The following is a 15,321-nucleotide window of genomic DNA, read 5'->3' on the forward strand; positions in this document are numbered from 1 at the left end:
AAAAACGTATATATACGCGCTAGAAAATTCGTATGGTCAACCTTTAAATTAGTATGTACCTTCTGATATTGTCAGTCGGGCCAGTGGCGCAATGGATAACGCGTCTGACTACGGATCAGAAGATTCTAGGTTCGACTCCTGGCTGGCTCGAAATTTTTCCTCTATAGAAAAACAACCAAAATTCAACAAGTAATGCATATTTTATTCAATTTCATAAATGTAAAACTGTGCGCTGTGACTTTTTCAAGTGAACAAAATATGCTATGGGATCGAGACTCCAGCACATGCTGTGACTAATGGTTTGACCAAATTTTACCAGGTGAGGTGTGCTCCACAGACAGCCCAACACTACTGAGCACTTTTCTGCTATCAAACTAAACCCGTGAAAGATCAATATTTTAGCAATATGTGGCAGCAGGATTAACAATGATTCCCCGATTCCGGGGCTCTTTTAAAAATTGAAAAATCTGACGATTTTCCGTGGACAGAGGACAGGACGTCTCTAGCGGCTGGGAGCTGAGAAAATTTGGTGTTATTGGTAACTATGTTTTGTAGAGAATTATTATTCTAACACTGAAGTACTGTTTGCAACGGATTTACATTACTATGCCATGAAGATTTTAAATACAAAAACGGCTTGTAAAATATGATGCACTGCTACAGATTCATCTACCAAGCAGTATATGAGTCGACAAAATTATTTCTTGACCTCTGGACCCTATACGGACCATTTGTGAGCTCTGAAGTTGATTACTTGTGACTTAATATCTTGCTGGATGTCAAGCATAGATCCTCTTCGTACACCTGCGTAATGATAACACACTGTACATGACTTCTGGTAGGACGTAGAGGAGGAAGGAAAGTCACTACGCTCTATACGTGCACCGATGTGACGTCGGAAGATGTTTCTGCTCATGCTCGCAAGGACAGGAGGAGATCAGAACAGACTGCAGCTGATAGATGTGTTGTAGTGATGTAATGTTGCCTGTTTGGTGACTACGGATGGCTGTTTGTGCCAGGCTCTGCGGAGTGGGTCAGTCGCGAAGGTGCCGCAGGCGACAGCGGCATAATCAGCAGGATCAGGGCAGCGATTCCGACATGGACGAGGAAGAAGGGGAGCGGATCGTGGGCAAGAGGCAAGGCGACGTCTGCGGCGGCGGAGGCCCGGAGAGTGGCGTCGCCACTGCAGGGCCGAGTGACGCTTGTGAATATGGCAGCGGTCATCATGTCAACAGAGGAGGCTCGCTGAACCGCACGAGCACGGGACCTCCGCACCCGCAAACCTTAGCGGAACTACCCCCGGAGCTTTTAGTGGAAATATTCTCCTTGCTCCCCGGAACAGCGCTACCAAATGTGGCCCTCATCTGCAAGAAATTCAGACAAATCCTCAGTACTGAAACCATCTGGAGAAGGCGGTGCATTGAAGGTAAATTATCTCTACTGCACGCAGAGATAATTGAAACATCAACGGCTTAGATGGCTAAACGCAGCGTTGATTCGCATATTATGTGTTATGTGTTATGGGATTCCTACTTGTAGACAGGTTGTTTGTGTGAGACTTGGTGCACAGCAGCGCTGGCTCCTCGGAAATGTTTCCCTTAAAAGCATTTCTATCGATCAGGACGGGAACCATGACGAAAATGAAAGCAATCGCTGCGTCCTTAGTCACTGCTGTTACAAAAAAGAGCAAGGCCTCTCAATGTTTTTAGGCGCATTATAACCATTCTGTGTGTAGCTGATAAGGCTGCTGATGCAGGGCCGACCTCAGCCTTTTGGGGGGACATGAGCATTATTGTGAACACCACACCACCACCAATGTCCCACCACTTTATAATCAGGAAACTACACTATGGCAAGTTTGGACAAATACTGTATGTCTCCAAAGTTATGTTAAAAATTTAGAGATACACTTCCCGATTCCCTCCCAGCTCAATGCTCATGTTATGTGAGACCATGTCATGCTGGGCTACTGAAGCAATTAGTCAATATGGCAGCCAACTTTTTGAAAATGGTGGAAAATAAAACCCTTTATTATCTCTATCTATTAAGTTACTAGCATACCAGGCAAGCTAATTAAGGCACTTACATTGAGAAAGGAACAATTAGTAGAAATTTAATAGGGACTACAACGACTTCTACTACTACTGCTAATAAGAAACTGTCAAAAACAAGACATGTGATCTAACGCTGCAAAATACTGCAGTATACACACATCCATCTATTAATGACATGAATTTTAATTTTCTTTTCTTTTTTTTGGGGGGGGGGGTTGTTCTGCTTAGTTCACTTGTGGCTCGGGCAGGGTTGTGTTTAATAAACCTTGTGAATCACTGTGTAGCACACATGATCAGATCATGTCCTTGTCTGCTGACTGGAGTTTAAGTTCGGACTTACTGCCGTAATGTATAACACCACAGTTCACATTATGAATTGGATAAATATGGAGCTTATCGACTGCACTGTTTAAAAACATGACTTGCTGTATACCCATTTCCATTACAACTAATACTGATACGGATACTTTGCATGCGTAGCCCTAATAAATTTAAATTTAATGTTAATTTCTCTCATGTGTTTTCTCTCTGCAGAGTTTGGTATGAAGGAGGATCTGAGGAAGATGGAAGTGGGAAATGTATCTAGCCGAGAGCTCTATGTTAAACGTGAGTTTGGCTGCCACTTTAACACCTCTAATGTCAAAGATCAGTTGATCCAATGAAGTATTTGGTTCCTTCCTACCCCATCACGTCATTCAGCATTTGCACCCTTAAGTGTCCCTAATGTCAACTGTGATTGGATGCAGATGGGAAGCATTGATATGAGTGTGGATTCTCTGCTCCACTAAGACTTTTGATGGTGCAACTTTTTCTTTCATGTATTGTCCCCCATTTGTTCCTCATTTGTTTATCAGCAGCGATATGGAGCTCATATTGCATTTTGAAAAAACAGCTGCCTCAAAACATACCAGGCAAAGTTGCAGCACCTGTTAGATTATGTTGGCCCATTTCTCAATTCATTGGCATGCTGTGTTAGACTGAGCCCGCCATGGTCCGTGGTTGCTCTACACATGCCTGTGTTGTGCCTGTCCAGGTGTCAACCCACGGGTGAAGTCTGGGCGCTTTGTGAAGCTCCTCCCTGACTACAAGCACATGGACTATAGAGATGTGTACACACACTGTATGTACAGGGCCATCAACGCAGATGGCTACAGCATGAGGGGTTGTGCGTGTGTGTGTGTGTGTGTGTGTGTGTGTGTGCGCGCGCGCTTGTGGAGGGGGGGGACTCTTAACGATTGTTGCAGCAGTGTTATGCACCCTGCGTGAACGTTGAACGTGGTAATAATTCTCTGCAGTGTTTGCTTTCACATTAAGCGTTAACTGGGAGGCTGGATAACTTGGTGTGCCGTGTGTGTTGTTTAGAAACTTGGCTGACAGGAACATGAGCAGTTTACACTTTCTTCTTTTTGGGTTTATATCACATTGATTCTATCCTGACAGACACTAAACAAAAGCTTCAGTTTGTGGATTGTTACATCTTCTCTTGTGTTTCTAACCTTGCACAGTGCAGCTTCTAGTAGAGCATGGCTGTATCACTGCAAAAACTGACTATTATGGTGCAATGTTGTGCTTTTGTGTTGCAGTGCTTCACCCATACAGACATATTTTGGGTTTATGGCAGCCTGATATAGGCCCTTATGGCGGATTGCTCAATGTTGTGGTGAGTCATATTTCTCAATCAAGACATTTGCATTAAGATGAGGAAAAATGACTTACAGTTTACCGTTTGTTTCACAAAAAGTCAAATGCTTATCATTTATGGTGCAGCAATATTCAACAGCTATTGCTCTGGAAGCCTAACTTAATTTAGGATAATGTCAATGGCTGATAAATTATTAAAAGTACTTCTCATTCAGGTGGATGGGTTATTCATCATTGGCTGGATGTATTTGCCACCTCATGACCCCCGTGTGGAGGATCCAATGAGAAGACGGCCGCTCTTCCGTATCCACATGTGGGAGACCAAAAAGGCCTCTGTGGAGTGTATGTACGGACACAAGGGCCCCCACAAAGGAGACATACAGGTAAGGGGTTCCACAGCACCGACGCGTCTCTATACACCAAAGAAATGAGCACGACGGAATTTTGAGTATATTTTCTTGAAGCACATTCTTCTTTAATTTGAAGTTAGTAGCCTATAAAAGTAGGCCGTCCTCTAATATGTGTCATATTCTGTTATTTTTAGACCGTCAAGAAGGATGAATTTTCAACTAAATGTAACCAGACGGATCATCACCGCATGCCAGGAGGCAGACAGGAGGTGGGTCAAATCAGGGATCTGTTACCACCTGACAGACCTAACTACTGACCCGCTGATGACCTTTTTAATTATTCACTCATCGTCATCCCTTAGCATTCAATGATCACTTTCATGTAAACAACGTGCAATATTAAACCTCATGTAAATACACTGATGATATTTAAAAAATATATATTTTTCTCTTTACTGTAACTACTAAAGCTTAAAAACTACCCTTACTAACTTAACTTAACTGATTATTGATTATAGTTTTAAAGCCTGTATGCCTTGATAATGTCAAACTTGTTGTCAGACTGTCACCAGGGTTCTATAACTTGTGTGTATGTATGTGTGTGTGTGGCTGTGTTTGTAGGAGTTCAGGACATGGCTGGAGGAAGAATGGGGTCGGACACTTGAAGAAATCTTCCATGAGCACATGCAGGAACTCATCCTGATGAAGTTCATTTATACCAGTCAATATGAGTATGGGTCTTTTCCTCTGATCACACTGAAATCAAATGTCAATTAGTTGCATGCCCTCAGTAGCTCAAAAGGGTTAAGCAATAAAGACAAGTATAGCTTTTTATCTGAAGAGATGGTTCTGATTTCTCGTGTGGATGAATGTACTGTATAACCTATCCACCTGGTAAAGCTGTGGCTCTCATATGCTTTCTGTTGACAGTAACTGCTTGACATACCGGAGGATCTATCTTCCTCCTACGTTGCCCTCGGACCTGCTGCAGCCAGGCCTCTTTAAAGGCACCTATGGCAGTCACGGCTTGGAGATTGTCATGCTCAGTTTCCACGGGATGTCTGCAAGAGCCACCAAGCTCACTGTAAGTTAGTGAACAATCATTACCAGAGTCTGTGCTTCTCTCTCCTCACGGCAGAGTTTTGTGTTCATACTGGCCCTTCAGCATAAAGTAATCGCAGGTTCCCGGTGAATTATAATATAATATAATCATATATATAATAACATCCTGTAAATGTCCTACAGGTCCTCCTCCATCTCTCCAGCAACCAACTATTCAGCCAAAATTCCTGATGTAATCATCACTCAAGCTTTTAATAGGCACTTTTACACACAAAGTGCCTTTGAATGTATCATTTTCACATTTTTGACATAGTAGATGAAACATTAACCCACCAAATTTCTCTGCTAGTGGTGCACACTGTAATAGTACTCCTTCCTGCAGGGAGACCCCAACGTTCCTGCTGGGCAACTCACTTTGGATGTTGACCTGAGCCGGCCCGTGGTCCTCCCAGACTTGGAGCACCAGCGCAAAATAGAGGAACTGTCTCGGCTTGTACTGGGGGTACACGAGGAAGTGCAGAGGGAAGTTGAACAACGGGCTAAGGACAGCTCTGCCACAGTCAATGGTGCAGCAGAGGGGGCCTGTGGTGGTGCCAGCAGAGCGGAAGGGATGGACATAGACCATGGTGCCTGCTCAGACAGCTGTGAGCCTGGCCCCAGCAGCAGCAGCAGTCCTCCTGAGGCCCAGCCATTCGTCCTGCCCCTGGGGGTTATGGCTCGCAACGAAGTGTATCCTCGCACCTGCAGGAAATGGTAAGAACTCAGCTAAAAGGACATGAAAATGCCTATTGTATAAATTCCACAGGTGGACTGATGCCTGTAGATTCCTTCGCCAAAGTAACAGTGGTGTTAGACACGGTGCGCCTATTGTTCTTAAGCTGTTGTAAATCGCGTCATTGTTAAAAGTTCATGGCCAACAGGCTGAAATAATATCAGCCACTAAAGAATTAGTCATATGATGAATGCTGGCTGAGCAGCAAGAATTATAGCTTTATAGCCAAAGATGTTTAATTGAGCATATAAAAAGGGCAATTAATTAAACTGCGTATGGTGCAGAATAGACAGATGGTTGAAAGTGCCTGCTCTGGTGCATCAAAGCCAGGAGAAATATTTGACCAGTCACAGGCATTAGTTTGGAGCTCACTGATGGACAGACCTCAAAACAAAAGCAGCTGCTACAAGCAACCTGCAAGAGAAACATAACTGCAGACTTTTTATTTTACTTTGTTGCATGTTAAGGTGTCATTATTATTATCACCTACGCACTGAAGGAAACATTTCCGATAAGATTGTTGACTACAAATTAAAAAATTATTATTTTTGTCCTAATCTGTTCAATACATAATATTTATTAATACAGAAGGAGATTGCTATAAAACCTTATTCAAAATAATCTAAAAATTATTACAAGTTATTGATAATTAAAACAAATACTTCAATTGACATTACCAGTCATTATTTTCTACAGTAACTGTTTGTGAGAACCGATTCAATAAACAATTGAAATGGTCATCCATCAAAATATTGATTAATTGACAAATTGATATTCCTCCATTTCAGCTTCTATGGGACAGGCCTGATCGCTGGGCATGGCTTCACAAGTCCAGAGCGCACCCCGGGGCTTTTTGTGCTGTTTGATGAGGACCGTTTTGGTTTCATCTGGCTGGAGTTGAAGTCTTTCAGTCTGTACAGTCGCCTGACGGACCATCTAGCCCACGCTCACGCTCCAAACATGGAGCGATTTGAGGCCATGCTGTGCAACATGCAGTCCTGGACATCCTGATGCACCAAGCTTTAAGTCTCCTTCCACAATACAATGCATAACAAAAACCATTACACACGAATCACCTCTGTCCTCCGCCGGCAACAATAGTATCGTGATAGATCATGATCTTAACTCTCGAGGGTTCTATCTGTATGTGTTTCACAAACATTGGGTTTTACTGTCTAATTAAGCTAGCTATATCACCCTGAACTAGCGCTCCCGCACTCCTGTTCCCAGACAAGCACTTTTAAAAGGTCTCTTGAGGCAATGTTTATCACCTCACCTCTGTAGAACCTTAATCCTACAGTGCAGCATGATAACACGTCGCAAGTTCTTAATTTATTTATTTATTACCCGCAGGAGAAAAGGTATGATATTTCATACCGCTTATTATGGATCAAACTGTATGTGCCTCTGATTCGAAAACCATGTCTGTACTCGGTAGTGCTTGAAGAAGGTGTCCAATGTATTCTGCTATATAGTATTATAATAATGTCAGTGCCCAACATATTGAACTGCATGCTGCGTTTTATTTAGATCTTATCATACGGTATACTCATAATAATTATCTGATCATGATGTTTTTCTTTCATGAAGCAGCATGCCTTACTTTTTATTTTATATTAATTTATTATTATTATTATTATTATTATTTTTGCTTTTAAGACATCAGAATTTAGAAAAATACAGCATCTCAGGTGTTTTTCTCTTTGCCACAAGTCAGTTAAAACCATGACGAAAGTATTTATGTGTATAACAAAAATTTATGATGTTACATTCATTTTTTTTATTTGTCCAATAGAAATACTGAGTGGGTTTTACAACCGGGCAATTTTCTAAACATTTGCGAGAGACGACTTGCTGTCTTATCATGCACCGTAGCTTCATAAGCCAGTGTTAGACAGACTGATATGTCTTTGTCCTTTGAACTTTAGAGATATCTTTTTCAGTGATATGCTTTGGCTCATGGTCTTACATCAAACATACTTTTAATCTCACAACACCACCACAAAATATTATGTAAGTTGGAAAGATGTATTGCAATAGAATAGCATAATCTATACATAAACTGGATTTAATCAAAGTATCAAAATTATACAGTTTATGTGCTTATATAATTATGGTCTGAAACAGAAACTTGTCTTACCCTTGAAATGTATTGCATTTGTTGTGTTTAAATGGCTGTCACAGTGTTTGCCTGGCTTCATGCCTGCAAAGTTTTTCCCTCCACTTTTCCAATTTATTTCAAACCTGAGACCAGGCTTGCTGAACATTACACAAACTAACAGCTCAAAGTGCATCTCCAAGTACCAAGTAAGTGTCTGTATGTCTCATTATGGCCTGATGGTGATGCCCAGTAGCTTTCTTACTCCAAGTGCACTTGTCTGGGCAAAATAGTGAATCATTCAAAACCACTGGCCAGCACTTTTATATCAGACTGCAGCTTTACTAAAAATCGCAAAAAAAAAAAAAAAAAGATTGCTGAAGCAACATTTGATTTATTTTGTCACATTAAATTAATTTCCTCTCAATTTTAGTACATTTGTTTTATACATTCTCTTGTGTGTAAGCCCTCTGTACCCAGCTATTTGAATGATTTGCCTTTGAAAAGTCTTGCTTTGTACTATTTTCAATGCCATACACCTGATTTTGTGAAAAACAAACTAAGTTTGACCTATTGAACTGCTCACATTGGACTTCAGGGAGCTTTTCAGCTTAAGCGCTCTTCTCAGTAATAAAAATAAAAAACTGAAAAGAACCTCTTTGTTAAATCTGTTTATTTTTTCTGTTGTTTGTATGTGTATCACACTGTGGTCGTGCAAGAAAGCCATTCAAAACTCTTACCCACTATGATTATCTTTAGTGCCACAGTTGAATTTTGATGACATAATAGTTTGTAGTACTTTGCTCAACAGAACTATATTACACAAGCCCTGTAATAAGCTAAGCCCAAAATAGCAAACCAACAAACCACTGTTGTTAGTGTAAACTATTATCTCAAATAATCCATGTTAACCCTTTCACATCAATTGTCAGTGTATGTGTGTGTGCCAGGGATACAAACAACCGGATACCTTCAAAAGATTTTTTATTTTGTATCAGAATCCAGATCACACAGTACGTGTATCCCATGACTTAAGATGCCTTTCTACTACATATTTCCTTTGGGGCGTTTAGATCTTATAGTAGTACTCCCTATTAGAAGTGATTTGCTCTAGATTCAAATTGATGTTCAATGTACACTGACTATAAAACAAACTAAGCTAACTTTAACTTTGAACTCCCTACTGCTGCCACACAAACATTTTAAGTTCAACTTTGAAATTTTAAAATCTTAGGGTTTCAGGTTAAATTTTGAAAGGATCTCCTTTTTAAATTTCATATAATGTATGGTACTTTGTAAAGGTTACAGTAAGTACTGCTGGATTTTTATTAGTTTCTCAGTGTCTTACAGCAAGTCTAATGCTTTACTGGTAGACTTGTTGGTGGTTCATGATGAAATCAATTTTTTAAAAATTGATTGAGCTGACTTTTCTACAATTCACTGCGCTCCATTTTCTCCTTATGTTCTTGGATCTTCTCTGGGAGGGTCTGAGTCAGGAAGACAAACCGCCCCTTCTTCAAGTGATGAGCAGGTACCTGTTCCTTTAAATCGATTGCCAGGTACACTTCTTCTGCTCCATACTTTGGCCAGTGAACAAGGCCTTTCCTGTTAGGAGACCTACTCACACACACACACACACACACACACATACACACACACACACACACACACACACACACAATATTAACAAGATTGTCTTATCTCCATGTATATGACAAATTACTGTACAATGAGGAGTAGTTCCTACCCTGTGCGAGCAAAGTTGCCCCAGTAGCTCATCATGGTTTTGCTAAAACGCATCTCCTCTTCAGCGCATGCATCTAAAATAATGACAATCTGGTGAGACACTTTGCACTCCAGGAAGCCCAAATATCTGGTGATCTATTGATGCAGCAATTCTTAAATTACACTTACCAGGTAATGTCACATGGGTTGTTGTAAAACAGAATCCGAGTACTGCAAAGATTTCATCTCCATGGTCACTCCCAACAAAGCTTGGCCTTTTTGCCTGCAGGATTCTGGGAGGATGCTGGTACTCATAGAGATATACAGGGGCGCCTGCATCTGGTAACAGACAAATGGGTGTTATATTGTGTTTATGAAAGTGTGGGACAATAAATATCAAATAAAGGTTCTCAATTAGATTTGCATAATCATGTATAAAGAATTACCTCTGTGGGCATTAGCAGTCTTAATGGCTGGAATGGTAAATAACAAATCACCAATCATCTCAGTCAACCCATTTCTATTTTTCACACGATCTTCACCGTTTCCAATATATTCATGTGTCATCAGATCTATGATGAAAGGCTTGAGAAAATGAGGGACACATCTGTCAGAGAAGCTTGAGCATGATAAGGAAGGGCAATACTGTAATGTCAGGCAGCGTGTGTCTTACATCATATTGGAACATTAACAGCATGTTCGTGACATGCTCCTGATCAATTCCCTCTGTCCAGTTTGGAGGAGCAAAGAACTAAGAGAAGATGAAGCTACAAGCTTAACATTTCAGACACACAGAAGCAAAACAAGACAATTTAAATTTCATGGGCTGATTTGGAAATCAGTGAGCTCTTCAATCACACAAATTTCAGTAACAATTCAGCATTTCACACTTACATTAGCAAGTAACCAGCCCCCTTCATCATTATTAACGCCGGTCATGAATGGTACAGTGAGAATTTCATGATTATGGTACAGTTCATTCACAGGTTTTGTCAGGAAGTGTCCATCGACATTTATGGGATATCTAACTTTTTCATCCTTGAGAGAATAAAAAGCATAAAAGAAACAGTTACAGTTACATGAAATCCAAACATTTCACAGAAACTAATCCTTTCAAGTCAGTCTACATCAGCTTTGTATACAGCATCTCACCTCCCCAATTTTCAAAATAGTTTCAAAATCAAGGGTTTTCATGCAATGGGCGATCTTCTCTGAGCTTTCCAGGCTACAGCCAGACACATTTGCTATCATCTGAGGACAGAAATATAAGGGATCAATCACAACAGTTTAGAAATACAATGATGGTCTCAATATTGTGCACTGAAGAATGTTTACACCCAAAAGTAGGCACATTGATAATTGACCTGCGTCACTGGTAGAGGATCATTCACTATAAGTAAATCCATTGCAGAAGTGCCACTCTCAGCAATGGCATGGTGGATCAGGCCATCAGACAACGGTGAGAGAAGCTGTTAATTAAAGCGAGAGAAGAAATGACAGGTTCTGTGGACTATGTAACTTTGCAGTGACATAACTGTGCGATGCAACAAAAAAAAAACTGAGTTTATTGATAGGAATCTTCACCCAGGTTGATTCTTACCAGTAGGGATACGCTCACTCCACCAGCAGACTCCCCGAATATCGTAACTAAATCTGGGTCTCCACCAAAGTTGTGAATGTGCTGCTGGACCCACCTGAGAGCTTCTACCTGGTCCAGCATTCCAAAGTTCCCGGACATGTGCTCATCTCCAGTGCTGTAAGAACATACAATTATCGTCTACCAGGCTGCGTTCACACCAGCTGGTAAAATTACCCAATTTTGAATTTTTGTTCAAATGCGGTACAGGCCAAAAGTGACAGAATGTAAATAATAATTGTATATTCTGTGCTTAGTAACTTGAGTGTTTTTGTTTTTTTACCTGAGAAAGCCCAGAAGTCCCAAGCGGTACTGGATCAAAACCACAACCACATCTTGGTGAGCAGCCAGGGCGGAGCCATCATAAATGGACGCTGACCCTATAGAAAATCCTCCACCATGAATCCAGACCATGACCTTTTAAAGTAAAGAAAGACCCTTATTTTTTCCATGAAGTAGAAACAACATTTTTACTTTATTCTAACTGAGCTCACCTCATAAGAATTTCAATCAAACTACACCAACACAAACAGCCTTCAATCCGACTAAATCCTGAAACTCATGGTGACAAAACAGGACTGGATATTTTGAGGTAATCCCATTCCAGTCTGGCTCTGCGTATATAGGCATCATTATTCAAACTGCCATTAGGAATACTTTAAAAGCAATTAAACCAACTTCTGCAGCTGAACCTCTGTAACAGAACAGCATTACTCCAAACGGAGATCACTTACTGGAAGCTTGGCATCAAGAGCTCTGTTTGACGGAGTGTAGATGTTGAGGTAAAGACAGTCTTCTGAAATGTCTGGAATATCTGTCACGATGGCGCCAAATTTATCAAGGAGATCTATTGTCACCTGTCTAGGCTGAACACACCTGAAAATTCGATTTTTAAAAAAATCATTAAGTATTGGACATGATTCCCACAACTGTTGTGTGCAAGCACGATTCTGGATGGATGCCTTACATGGGCGGCTGCTTGGTCGCGTCTCTCACTCCTTCCCATCCCTCTACAGGCTGAGGTGCAGCCAGTCTCAGAGCAGGGCCTATGGGTGGCTTGGCAAATGGGACACCCAGGTAGGCATAGACTCCAGTCTCCTTCTCCTTTACACTCACATACCCACCTCTCAGGCTCCCGAGCTTTGTGTGGACTTCAGGTGCTGTCAGGATATTAGGACTGAGTGAGAATCATAATGTGACATCTCACAATTTATCAGTTCAAGATCCTGGGGAAAAATATGTGTTATAGCTGAGTAACAAATATAACTCCTCCAAATATGAAATATTTCATTGTTTTGCGGTTTGTGTTTACAAAATTGTGTGCAACTGACAAATTAGCTAGTCTTAGAAAATACAATAACTTTCCATTTGATTTTAGCCACAAGATATATTTTTCCCATCTCCAATTTTGCCATACTGTCTGTGTAACTAGTTCAAATTCATGTAACTGACTAGGACTGGAATAAATAGTTCATTAATCAGTTAGTTGATCAGCCATAAACTAATCAACAACAATTTTCATTGTTTCAGTCATTAATTAAGGAAAACTGCCAAACAAACAATTTGAAGATGTCATCTTGGTCTCTGGAACAGTTTCCTTCATGATTACATTTTTTAGTATTTGTAGTAATTAAATTATATACAATTAATGATTAACCAAAAATACTGACAGATAAGAAAATAAATATTGTAATGATAGAAAAAACAATGAACAATTGTTCGTTGCAACTCTATTATGGTAGCACAACTAGTTTTCAGCTAAATCTAAACTAAAAATTAAACTAAAATCAAGTTAAACTGGAAAACGCTCATCCATTCAAACTGTGTTTACTGTTCAGGTTACAGAGCAACACCTTGATTCAACTTTGACACACTGAATGCAGTTTTATATGCAATGGAGCGTGTGTGTGTGTGTGTGTGTGTGTGTGTGTGTGTGTGTAGTGTATGTTTGTGTATGTATGTGTGTGTGTGTGTGTGCGTGTGTGTGTGTGTGCGCGCGCGCGCGTGGACAACAGAAATGATTGCTAAAGCTAAAAAAGCACAAGATTACGAAAGAGGAAAAAGACATTCTCTAAGAGAATTCTCAATTGTGATACTTTTACACCCACATAAGGTTTGAACACACACAGTCATCCCCATAAAGACAGCATTTAAAAGGCTTATCCTGAATAATTAACTTAATTTTTCACCTTTGGACACAGCATATTGCCAGCAAGTAGGTGTAAGGTAACGCCGATTAGTAATGTGGAATATAAACCTCAGCAGACCGTGTTTCACAGTAATATTAGAACAGCTAAGGGGCGTTGTTAATCACAGCACGGAGCAAAACAAGGGATTCAGTCCTATAAAAAACACATTCAAACAATACTGCAGCTAGAGTATGTTATTCAGATAATGCAGTCAGATCTAAAAGCAACACTTTCTACTTGTTATCGCTGTGCAAAGAACTTAGTTTTCTCCAACTTACCAAGTGGGTCTACAGCAACGCTGAGACATAAAACAGACATTAGACAGAAGACAGTTTGCTTTGCACAGAACTTCATGGTGGTCGTCTCGCCTCCTCCTCGCACTCTGCTGATTTCTGAAAAGAGGACGCGCCAATAGAAAATCCTTCCTACTATGAAGCGCTCTTTTTATATCCTTGAACCGGATAGTACTGAACTCGCCTGCAAGATAGGCACGTGACTCGGCAGCCTTTATGCTTACAGCAACAGGTGATCGACAGACAACCCACCCCGTTCACCATAGCACAAAACATTTTCCCATCAAGAGCTTGTGTCATCTGCCTCTGACAAGCTGAAACATGATATTGGATTAATCTGTCCATATTCTATACTAACAGAGAACACACATGTTACTGACTTGCAAAATTGTATTATTTTTATTTTAACCAAGATAAAAGTACGATTATACCAATTGTACCAAAGTGAGAGCAGAATAGTGGACATTTATCCCACGACAAAAAACAGTTTGGTTCTCAAGGTTCCACCAAAGACCTGAGCAGAAGAACTATGCCCCACAATATACAGTATATGGTTAAACTGTTTGTTTCAGTATTGATATGTTCTGGTGCTGAGTTGAGAGGTCCTATGGCCAAAACCTTAAAAGAAAACTGAACTTGAGGATGTAGTTGAAAACTGTTCTGCTAGCCAGTTTTACAATGACAGATTTTAGTGGCCATGCTAAATTATACTATTACTGTCATTAGCCTATTTATTCTATTATTATTAACCCACCACTTCATGGCTAATCATACACAAGGGGTGTGCTGCAGCTTCATAGAGGTTCAGTAATCGAGGGTTCAATGATCGATCCATTTAATATTCCCCAACTAGAAGTTGACATTACATAGAGTAAATTCTCAAATAAGTACATCAGGAATTACATACAAGCATTAACTCTGCCCCCAGGAAGGTCCTTTTGGGCGTCACTTTATGGAGAACTGAATTGCCAGAAAATTTGGATAACTGGGGACAACATATGAAGTGATGGCGGCACTTGGAACCTCACAGATGATGTTCTTCAACTTCCCATTACCTTCAGCAACGCCACCATCAACTCCTGTATAGACATCCAGTCAAGCTGTTCCTCACACCACTCAACAATACAGGAAGAGAAAATAGGAGAGGGAAAGCCTCTATCACATCTTCAGTACTTTGGCAACTGGTAGCCTATAGCGGAGAGTCTGAGACTCAGTCAGTAAATGGAGGGCTCTGCTGGAGAAATTAGGTAATGGAAAAAAAACAAGCTTCTTTAAATTTCTGTTTGAATCTTTAATGTCTATTTTATTTTTATTTTGGTAATGGCTTGGCTCCACTCGTCTCCTTAAAGGGAAATCTCACTGCACATGAATACAAAATTATTATTTTTTTAATGTCAACATATGAGAAATAAACAGAGGACTAACAAATAGGGCAGAACACAGTGTTTAAATGGGCGAGACAAAGTGAAGAGCGGGGTTGGGTCAAAGTTAGTGCACATTT

General features: G+C 40.4%; 2 protein-coding genes and 1 non-coding gene across 4 annotated transcripts; 2 read left to right on the top strand and 1 right to left on the bottom strand.

The window, feature by feature from the left end:
- Positions 1 to 77: 77 nt before the first annotated feature.
- trnar-acg (transfer RNA arginine (anticodon ACG)) lies at positions 78 to 150 on the top strand. Its single transcript has one exon. It is a non-coding gene; the product is annotated as a tRNA-Arg (tRNA).
- A 703-nt stretch (positions 151 to 853) lies between these two features.
- Positions 854 to 8,631, top strand: fbxo31 (F-box protein 31). Of its 2 annotated transcripts, XM_023406693.2 has the most exons (10): positions 854 to 1,426; positions 2,589 to 2,660; positions 3,088 to 3,174; positions 3,638 to 3,714; positions 3,911 to 4,078; positions 4,240 to 4,314; positions 4,667 to 4,776; positions 4,976 to 5,129; positions 5,490 to 5,860; positions 6,668 to 8,631. In XM_023406693.2, exons 1-10 carry the CDS (start codon positions 1,003 to 1,005, stop codon positions 6,888 to 6,890), a joined length of 1,761 nt encoding a protein of 586 aa, XP_023262461.1. In that variant the 5' UTR covers positions 854 to 1,002; the 3' UTR covers positions 6,891 to 8,631. The 2 variants fall into 2 exon arrangements, with proteins under 2 accessions (XP_023262461.1, XP_023262462.1); XM_023406694.2 differs by lacking the exon at positions 3,088 to 3,174 and having other exon boundaries at positions 858 to 1,426.
- Positions 8,632 to 8,944: 313 nt separating this feature from the next.
- Positions 8,945 to 13,999, bottom strand: LOC111655346 (fatty acyl-CoA hydrolase precursor, medium chain-like). Its single transcript, XM_023406695.2, has 13 exons — positions 13,806 to 13,999; positions 12,306 to 12,498; positions 12,073 to 12,214; positions 11,622 to 11,755; positions 11,303 to 11,456; positions 11,067 to 11,171; positions 10,855 to 10,953; positions 10,597 to 10,740; positions 10,376 to 10,453; positions 10,149 to 10,287; positions 9,892 to 10,041; positions 9,725 to 9,797; positions 8,945 to 9,594 (listed from the first exon to the last, which is right to left on the bottom strand). The coding sequence occupies exons 1-13, from the start codon at positions 13,879 to 13,881 to the stop codon at positions 9,408 to 9,410; spliced, it is 1,674 nt and encodes a 557-aa protein (XP_023262463.1). The 5' UTR covers positions 13,882 to 13,999; the 3' UTR covers positions 8,945 to 9,407.
- Between the last annotated feature and the right edge of the window lie 1,322 nt (positions 14,000 to 15,321).

This window comes from Seriola lalandi, unplaced genomic scaffold, assembly GCF_002814215.2.
Source record: "Seriola lalandi dorsalis isolate HSWRI2012SDOR001 ecotype SW California unplaced genomic scaffold, Sedor1 jcf7180002054314, whole genome shotgun sequence".
Taxonomy (NCBI): Eukaryota; Metazoa; Chordata; class Actinopteri; order Carangiformes; family Carangidae; genus Seriola; species Seriola lalandi.

Coding starts and splice junctions, on each gene's coding strand:
- fbxo31 (XM_023406693.2), top strand. CDS start 1,003: ATGGCTGTTTGTGCCAGGCTCTGCGGAGTGGGTCAGTCGCGAAGGTGC. Junction 2,661..3,087: donor CCGAGAGCTCTATGTTAAAC/GTGAGTTTGGCT, acceptor GTGCCTGTCCAG/GTGTCAACCCACGGGTGAAG. Junction 5,130..5,489: donor CAAGAGCCACCAAGCTCACT/GTAAGTTAGTGA, acceptor TCCTTCCTGCAG/GGAGACCCCAACGTTCCTGC.
- LOC111655346 (XM_023406695.2), bottom strand. CDS start 13,881: ATGAAGTTCTGTGCAAAGCAAACTGTCTTCTGTCTAATGTCTGTTTTA. Junction 11,756..12,072: donor CTCTTGATGCCAAGCTTCCA/GTAAGTGATCTC, acceptor TTACTTTAAAAG/GTCATGGTCTGGATTCATGG. Junction 10,954..11,066: donor ATCCTCTACCAGTGACGCAG/GTCAATTATCAA, acceptor TTCTGTCCTCAG/ATGATAGCAAATGTGTCTGG.